The sequence below is a fragment of the Aphanomyces astaci genome, assembly GCF_000520075.1.
Source record: "Aphanomyces astaci strain APO3 unplaced genomic scaffold supercont1.80, whole genome shotgun sequence".
Lineage (NCBI taxonomy): Eukaryota > Oomycota > Saprolegniomycetes > Saprolegniales > Verrucalvaceae > Aphanomyces > Aphanomyces astaci.
The window spans coordinates 196,709-205,815 of NW_009798343.1; the positions used below are offsets into that span (position 1 = coordinate 196,709).

Sequence of the window (9,107 nt, forward strand, 5' to 3'; positions counted from 1 at the left end):
GTTATGAAATCATACACATCGACGGCATCCACAACCTTTGGGCGGATATGATGAGCCGTTGGGGTTAGCCGACACCAAGTCTGGCGACCAAGCGGGTCAAAATACGTCGGGGCCATGGCTGGTCAAAGAAAGTCAAAGCGCGCAAAGTCCCTCCACCGGCACAACCAAAACTGCGACCGCTGGACAAAGACTTTGTGTGGCCATGTGTGCTAGACATCCGTCACGCACAAGACCAGCATGGCGAAACCAAACCAAAGCAAGCTACCGTGGTGGACGGACTGTGGCAAGTGGACGAGCGGCTATGGATACCGAGTGCGGCGAATGACCTGATCCAACGGATCATGGTCGTTGCCCACTGCGGCAGCGCCGGGCACCGTGGACATGCAGCGCTGGTGGCTACTATCCGCTGCCTGTTCTATGTCGACCACTTGGCCGACAGGGCCAGTGAAGTCCTCCGTGGCTACTTGTTGTGCCCTCAAGTAAAAGGGGGAAGGGTGGTCCATCGACCGTATGCTCCGAGATGGCACGCGAAAGAACGCAACGAAGGAATCCACTTCGACTACCTCTACATGGGCGAAGCGTTCAGCGGCGCTAAGTATGTGCTGGTACTCAAAGACGACCTTACCCACTACTGCGAACTCATTGCATGCGACGGACCCACGAGCCAAGTATGTGTGGATGCCCTGGTGGACTGGACGAAGCGGTTCGGAATGCCACGAGTCTGGGTCAGTGACCAAGGAACTCATTTCAAAAACGTGGCCATGAAGGCGCTAGCCCACAAGTTCAAGGTCCATCATGACCTAACCTTGGCCTACTGCCCCTGGCGCAATGGAACGGTGGAGCGAATGAACCGCGACATCCTTCAAGTGATGCGGGTCATGCTGCGAGAGTACCAACTAGCCGAACAGGAATGGGACTACCTATTGCCAGTGGTCCAAGCCAACCTCAACCAAACACCGGCAGCATCACTGGCGAGCAAGTCGCCGATGATGCTGTTCACGGCTTTGAACCCGGCGACTCCCCTGGATGTCGTTGTGGTGGGCATGAACAAGGAACTCCGAGAGAGCGACTGGACGGTCAAGGACATCCCCAAAAACCTGGACAAGCTGCGTGCTAGCCTGCAAGTCATGCACAAAGAAGTCCTAGACAAGAATGCGATGCGCGCGGCGAAAGCGACGAAAGCGACCGAGAAATACGAACAGTGCAATGTCAGCGAAGGCGACAATGTGCTCTGGTCCCGAGTCGACGAACGCTATCATCCCAAGTTGTCCGTAACCTGGACGGGCCCCTACCGAGTCATGGAAGTGGGCGAATTCTCCGTCGTTTTGGAGCACTTGGTGACCCATGAACTACGGGAAGCGCACGCATCAAGAGTCAAGCTCTACGCCGAAGACAGCTTTGAAGTGACCGAAGAAATCATCGAACACGTTTCCGAGCAAGGGATCATGGTGAAGGTCAAGTCCATCGCGGGACACAAGTTTGTCCTGGATGTGAAAGACTTCATGCTGGAAGTGCTTTGGGAAGGTTTTGAGGATATCCACTCCTCATGGGAACCGCTGCAGAAGCTCATGCATGAATGCCCGGCCGTGGTGAAGAACTATGTTGAAGGCGTGAAGACAGCGAGCGAAGGCGATGCATTGCGCAAGGCGATGAAGCGAGCGAAGGCGATGAATTAGCGAGGCCCAAGTGTGTCCTGCGGGACATGGCTTGGGGGGGTGTTGTGGTGGGCGACTTAATCCAAGTCCCGCCATGACACAGGTGGTCCGGCGAACCGACACGAAAAGGCATAGTATTACTAGTAGTATTACTAGTAGTACTAGGACGTAGAAAACAGAACACCTGTCCCAGCCAACTGCCAGAATCTCACTCTTGGTTCTGCAACGCCGTGGTAACATCAAGTCAATCAAGTGTGCGGTTTGCAGGGAGTCGGCACTCCCCCATTTGGTTGTTTGTGTTGGCACTGGCGTGGGAAGCAACACAATCACTCACCGACGACTGGAGGACAGCGTCTGGCAAACTCGACGCCATCCATCTACCGACATGTCTCGAGTTCCATCGACAGACCACCACATGTGTCAGACCACAGTCCAACTCAAGCTCTCGCATCGATCGATTCTACGTCTCCCAATCCCTCGGTGCACTGGTCAATGCGGTTACAGTGTACACCCCTGGTCAGCGCAGCGACCACAATGCCGTAGGCCTGAGCGTGGGACACTCCCAGCCCAGGTGTAATGACCGTCCGCGCTTTTACCCGCTTCGGACCAATACTCCACGCGTCATCTGCCGTATGCTTCTGGAGCATTTGACTACGTTCAATTGGGATACTTCGACACCAGAGAGCATGGGGCAACAATGGGACGATCTTTGCACCTCGACACGGAAGCTGCTGCTGCGACTTCGCCACAGCGAACGTCCCCCCCACCAACGCTGATTCCACTTGACGATCCATGCCAACGCGCAGAAATTATTGACTCGACGGCAGCGCACCTCCGAGAGATCAACGAGTACCGCATTGGCAAACATATGGTCGGAGGCGCATCCCCATCCCGAAACTTCTTCCATCGTTTCACAGACAAGTGGGACGACGGGACAATCCCGGATATCGAACCCCCCCAGGGTATCCCCTGGGAAATTTCGCTGACAACATGGCCAACGGCTGGGTCTCCACTATGTCCAGTTCACATCGGACGATCTTGGAGGGCAAAACGCATATCGAAGCGCACCATGGGAACATGCTCGCGTCGGTCCAAGGGAATGTTCTACCAACCATCTGCTATCCCCGTGTACCACATCGGAGCTCCTAACGGCGTTGGGACGGTTAAACAGATCCAAGTCCCCAGGGCCGGACAGCCTTCCTAACAGCTTTTACAGACACTTCCAGGACGCCCTGACCCCCATCCTCCTCGACCTGTTTAACAGTATTTTGGCGGGCGGCCTCATGACGGCTAGCTTGGCGGATGCCGATGTCATCCCGCTGAAGAAAGCAGGAAATAGCGTATCCGCGATGGACTACCGTCCATTTGCCTGGCTGAACTCCTCGTACAAGCTATTTGCCCAGGTGCTGTCGCTACGGCTCCAACCCCTCCTTTCCAAAATCATAGGCGACCAACAACAAGGCTTTGTACCGGGCAGGACCTTTTCATCCTTGGGATGGAGCCCCTGCTGGCATCCCTTCAGGGTCTGGCATGGTAACACGGTATCCTACTCGAGGACGGCCCTGACGTGGTTCCCCTTTGCTGCAATGCACATGTGGATGACACGGCCATATACCTTCGCCGCCTCGACTTACTGCCTCTCGTACTGGACGTGCTCCGCCGATTCGGAGACATATCAGGACTCAAGGTGCAACACCATAAGTCCTTCGGGCTATGCCTCAATACGGCCGTCCGGGACTCCGAGGCCCATGGCATTCCCTTCATCCACGGACGGATGCGCCGGAGGTATTTGGGGCTTCAGGTGGGCTTAGGCGACCTGGTCGATGACAATTGGGATGCATGCCTACAATCCACGGAACGGCGTCTGCGGGTCGCCAGCTCCAAGACAACTTCCCTCCCATCACGGGCGCAGATCCTCTAGTCCATAGTGCAACCCAAGATAGCGTTTATGGCCACCAATTATGTGCCCTCTGAAAGATGGGCAAGGAAGGTTGACCAACTCGTATGGCGATTCTGGTGGTGGGGGATTACCACACCACGACCTGACCGCTTGCCATCCCACGTCCCCAGATCCGTCCGCTCGCGGTCGGCCGATGGATGGGCCCTCCCGAACATACGCCACATCGCAGATCAACAAGCCCTGAGGAGGTACGTCAGGGCAAGCACGGGGCCGGGTCGATGGCCCAGCGGTGTTGCACTTACGTCACTCCAGATGGACGGGGGTATCAGGTATACCCTCCATCCCTCATTGCGCAAAGTCAGCTGGACGGGGGACTCTCTGCTATACGGACAACGTCTTGCAAGTCGGGCACTTTAGCAGATGCGTGGCCCAGGGACCAAGTAGACCGGGACGCTATACAAGCCTTCCTTCTCACGGCCCGCACAGCGTGCACCTACGTGTGGGAAAGAGATGGGAGATGCCACTGTTATATGCCTCCCGAGCTTGCTGAGGCAGCACGCATCGTTCACCTCCAACTAGCCCGGGTAACCCCCCCAGTGGCGGCAAATGCTATGGCACCAACCGTTGGAACACAACGAGTGGATCCGCGATCACCAGGACAAGACCCTCACAGCCCAGGGATACGACTCTTTTGCGCACGCTTTCGCGTCATGCTCGGCGGCTCCTTGGACCTTCGTTCCCCGCCATTTCCCGACGAACATGGACAAGGCACGTCTGCCCAGGCTATTCATGCTCAGCATCGGCCTGGGAATGCAAGACCTCGCCCCCATGCCGATTCCCCGCAGCAGATCATGGTTCCCGCGCCCACCGCCTCGAACTCTGCTAACCCGCCGCCTTCTCTTTGTGAAACACCTTAGCACGCATATCCATAGCTACGTCCACCCCAGTACACAGCTCCACCCAAAGTATGAGGACCGCAGACTTCGCTTCTTCGCGACCATCGCTATGCCACACTCATCCGAAGCTTGGACCGAAACCTGGCGTCTCCACCCACTCTATGGGGATCTTCAATGATTCCAATACAGATGGCACCTCCAGGCCTTCCGTTTCCAGACATCAGCACCTCCTCCTACTTGTCCCTTCTGCGGCCGCGAAGACAGCATCGCACATACCTTCTGGCAGTGCTCGAGAGCACAGGATATGTGGAGCGGCTTGTTGGATATCTGGTACGGTGCATCGGCCGCTAGTCCCTTCTACCACAAACACTCTTTCTTCACGGCGGAACAACCACGCGCAGCTTATTGGTGCCTCCAAGCACCAAAATGGGCTACCCATGGCACTGCGTATAACCAAATATGCTATCAAGCCTGGCTCCGACTACGCACACTGGCACTAATACAACTATGGACAGAACGTTGGAAAGCCCATAGGGCCACAGATTCCACCCACCCGACCACCCCCGGCCTGGCGGCACTAGCCTCCGCACACGTCACAGCCCTCGCAACATTGCACGCCAAACGCAGGCAACGAACGCCTGCGAGCCACAGTGTACAGAACAATCGCGGCGAGATGTTCCAATGCACACCGTCACGGGCGTTCAGTCCCGTGGGACCCCTCCCCGGTTCAGAGGGGGATGATCGTCTTTGATGGAGCGGCACGCACAGATGATGCGTGTGGAGGTTCAGGCTCGATTGCTATGCCATATGGGGAATCTCTGGCATGTTATTTCCTGGCTCGGTTTCTCCCGGATCCCACCACGAACAGTCAAGCGGAATATGATGGACTTCTCGGGGCACTACGTCTAGCCCAGGCGATGAACCTTCAGGACCTGGAGATATGCGGGCACAGCAACCTGGGGCCTCAACCGAGTCCGCCACCCAGGTCTCCGCGCCCTCTACATGGAAGCCCGTACCCTTACGGCCAAGGTCGATTGCACCTTCAAGCACCGCACTCGGGACAAAAACTAAGCCGCTGATTTACTATCGAAGGTGGCTCCCGATTATCGCTTGGATTTTGCATCTCGGCACCCAGGCTTACCGTTGCCATCACATCATCCTCCCCTCACTGTACGACTACCTCGACAAGTGCACCCAAGCAAGCGTGAAAACCCCAAGCACGAGTTTATCCCGCGAAAACTGCTCAAAATTCACGACACGAGTAAATACCCCAAAACGCACGCGTCTACACCCGTTTTCAGAGGCGGCTAACGTTAAGCATGAAACACTACGACCGAAAAGTAGTCCTTCGAAGGTGCACCATAGCTGCCCAATATTGAAAGTGAGTAAGCTCGAAGCCCCCACGAAATGGACAAGGTAGTTTTTGTCCCCCACAAATGGTCGTATCGTAAGTGTCATCGCAAATTCATAGTCAGCACTTGAAATCGTTTTGGCGACTAACGGAGCTGCTATGGGAGGGTAGATATTAGTGATGAGCGAAAGACGTCGATATGTCTTGTCTAAATAGCTTTGTAAGTATAAGCCAAGTAGTAACTACGTGTGAGGGGTGCCTTCGCCTGGGTTCCGACAGTAGCTTTCGACATGTCGAGTCCAGTTGCGCTCGGGTGCTGCTCAATGGCCTCCTGGCCATTCGATGGGGCCCTGCCACTCGACTCGAGTTGTCCAACAACATCAATCCTCCAACTGACCCGACGTGGCAGTACTCGAGCGACAGGCTGCAGTCCATATCGTCCAAGTACAAAATCGCTACGGCAAGTTCCACCACCGCACAGCCCAAGCAGCCTCGGACCAGCCAGAAATTTCTAGCAAAATACGCCCCCACCGTCACATAACACAAGCATCCACTAAAGTTTGTTTAGTGTTGGGGCATTCCCGTTGGAATGGAATGTTGTTCATAGCCACACGTTTAGCAGGATCGAACGAGGCCGACCTACGATACATAGGCGAGCCGCGCACGTTCGTATATCGTGTCCCGACCAGACGAAGAGCGTGATGTGGTCGTCCACTATGGTGCCTGCCCTGGAAGCATTATCAAAAGGACATCGTATACTGGTTGAAGCGACAACAGAATAATGCGACCATCATTGGCATGTCTTTTATTTACCCAGTTAATGGATTTGATCCAGTGAATACAGTCAGCAAGTCATCAAACGAAATTGCTGCAACGTTTGCAGCCTTTACGAACGACTGTTATATGGAGATAGGGGCTTCGGTTCGTTTCGATTCTTGGCAATGAGTGGCACGTGACTATTCTCCAAGGTAAACTAGAGTGTGCATTCTTCGTAGCCAAAACCTTGATTATTGGCAAAGAAACAATTAGACACCAAACTCGATTTGAGCCATCCGGCGGTAGCTAATGAGTACAAGTCGCAGTGTAGTATTGGCCCGATTCTATCCCCCCGCCCACTTTCAAGGCTGGTGGCAACAGTACACTGCTTCCCCTCGTTATTGAGTCCCCAAACAAACACAGCTGACGGCACGACACATCCATGCGCAAGTAGTTAGTAGTTTTGCTAGCATATACTTGGAGCGACGGCACGAAGCGGTCCTCGGTGGGGGCGGCTGCCACGGCCCATGTGTCGCCTTCGGTGTACGCAACGAGCATTTCCTTCGAGGGATCGTTCTTGGTCGAGAACGTCTTGGTGCCGTCCAACCAGATGGGCGATTTGTTCTTGGTTTTGCCGTTCGAGTGCACCGTGAACCAGTACGTGGTGGCGGGTTCAAGTACAATAGGGGACGGTGGGAACACTTGGAACGTGACACGTTTGGCGATGGTTTGGATGGGGATGCGCTCGAGGTCGTCGGAATTGGTGCAGTGGGGCAAACCTAGAAGGAAACTCCGGAAGTTGTATTAGTTTAAAAGACGGAGCTATAGGAGATGAGTGTATAAATGGGAGGGATTGGTTACCGTTTCGGAAGGGCACAATTCAGTTTGCATCCACAGTGACTCGTCGGTGGGAATGTCGAGCGTGCCGAGGGTAAAGTTGACATATTCAAGGGTCAATCCAGCGGTGCTACAACGCACATGCGATGCCGGGAATCTGGGGAATTGAACCGCCACGGATCGGGCTTTGGAGATGGGGGAGCCCTTGTCCCCCTTATCCAGGGGCGCGAGGCTGTCAAACACCACCTCGACTTGGGACGCGGCGGCGGCGGCGTGGACGAGAGCAGCAAGCAACTTCATGCCAATAAGTGAAAACGAGAAATGATGAATGGGGGACATCGCCCTTTGGGTGTTTTATAAGACAAGAAGTATTCAACGACCAAGTGTTCTGCCGCGTCCGCAGAAGTGCGTCGTGTGCCCTTGGAAATGATCGAGGGCACACCGCACCTACATGGGAGGTCGAGAACCGTCTGGTTTCGACGCGTGGCTGATATCGACGACTGGTTAGTATAAAAGGTTAATACCAGTCAGTTTGCATTGTGAGTCTAGCCACCGTTGTGGTTGCTGTGCTGGTCGACGGAGCATCGACAGTGCGGGGTGCGGAACTAAGAATTCTTTAGAGCACGTATCGATCTGAAGCAATGAGTGATACGGAAGTGGAGCCGTCAAGCCGCAAGTCTCGGTCGCCGGAGCGCGACGACGACACAGTGCGTATGGCGCCACGAGGGCGCGAAGGTCGCGGACGTTTCCGTGGGCCTTTCGGCTCTCCTCGAAGAAACCAACCCCAACCCGTTGATCGGATGGGGTTTGGTGTCCAAGGTGGAGTGGGGGTGACGTCAAGTTGGACGCCATCGGCTGTGCCAACGCGAGCAGCGGCGGAAGTGCAGCTGCCTGACGCATCATCTGCGGGTGCGAGTGCACCTGGTGACGTGGACATGGGCGAAGACGAAGCCGTGAAAGTACTGAACGCACCGGCTTTACCGTTGCCACCCTCTTTCAAGGGATCGACGAAAGCGGAGCGTCGTGCGTTTATGCGAGAATACCAGCGATACACGTCGCAAATCATGGCACTGCAATCAACGGGCCAATGTCCGTTTTTGATGCCAGTCGGCGCGTGTATGGACCTGTTTTCAAAGCGACACATCGCTATGTTTGACTTTGGGAAGTCACATGGCGATGTGACAGAAGACGAGTGGGTGTCCTGGTTCATGGAGGCCCACGATGACGAACCCGTTGAGTTGGACGCGCTGAAGAAGCGTCTTCAGGTGGCCGTACAGTTGGACACCAAGATCCTCGACGCCGACTGTCGAGTGAGTCGAATGCTCGACAATTTGATGAAAACCCTCGAGGAGGACGGCCAAGAGTGGGTACTCCATCAGGAGGGGAAGTTGGTGGTGGGAATCATCACCAAGGCGATCTAGCCAGCACCGCTCCAGCTGGCCGTGACGAAGCAGCTGCAACTGCAGCAGAACAAAGTGCTCAAGTCAGACGTGTTTCGCTACGTCAAGTGGCTGCGGCAATTCGCCATTGGGTACCAGCTGTATGGCGGCATGGACGAAGAAAGACCTTCGAAGGCGCCGGCAGAGGAGCCGCGAAAGGAAAACTCGCGGCCTCGTCTACGTTTCAGCCCGGTCCCCGAAGAAAAGCGGCCCAGTGGCGCGTCTGTCGCGCCTCCTACTTGGCGTGCCGACAAAAGAGACGAGCCGCCAGAG

The 9,107-nt window shown here is 55.4% G+C and overlaps 3 protein-coding genes across 3 annotated transcripts; 2 read left to right on the plus strand and 1 right to left on the minus strand.

Annotated features, from left to right (window-relative positions):
* Positions 1 to 3,752: 3,752 nt before the first annotated feature.
* Positions 3,753 to 4,472, plus strand: H257_16117 (hypothetical protein; the record flags this gene model as incomplete). Its single annotated transcript, XM_009844449.1, has 1 exon — positions 3,753 to 4,472. The coding sequence occupies one exon, from the start codon at positions 3,753 to 3,755 to the stop codon at positions 4,470 to 4,472; it is 720 nt and encodes a 239-aa protein (XP_009842751.1).
* A 168-nt stretch (positions 4,473 to 4,640) lies between these two features.
* On the plus strand, positions 4,641 to 6,343 carry H257_16118 (hypothetical protein; the record flags this gene model as incomplete). Its single annotated transcript, XM_009844450.1, has 4 exons — positions 4,641 to 4,786; positions 4,986 to 5,176; positions 5,241 to 5,436; positions 6,085 to 6,343. The coding sequence occupies 4 exons, from the start codon at positions 4,641 to 4,643 to the stop codon at positions 6,341 to 6,343; spliced, it is 792 nt and encodes a 263-aa protein (XP_009842752.1).
* A 74-nt stretch (positions 6,344 to 6,417) lies between these two features.
* H257_16119 (hypothetical protein) lies at positions 6,418 to 7,695 on the minus strand (the record flags this gene model as incomplete). The annotated part of the gene is made up of 3 exons (XM_009844451.1): positions 6,418 to 6,441; positions 7,036 to 7,348; positions 7,436 to 7,695. 3 exons carry the CDS (start codon positions 7,693 to 7,695, stop codon positions 6,418 to 6,420), a joined length of 597 nt encoding a protein of 198 aa, XP_009842753.1.
* Positions 7,696 to 9,107: the final 1,412 nt, after the last annotated feature.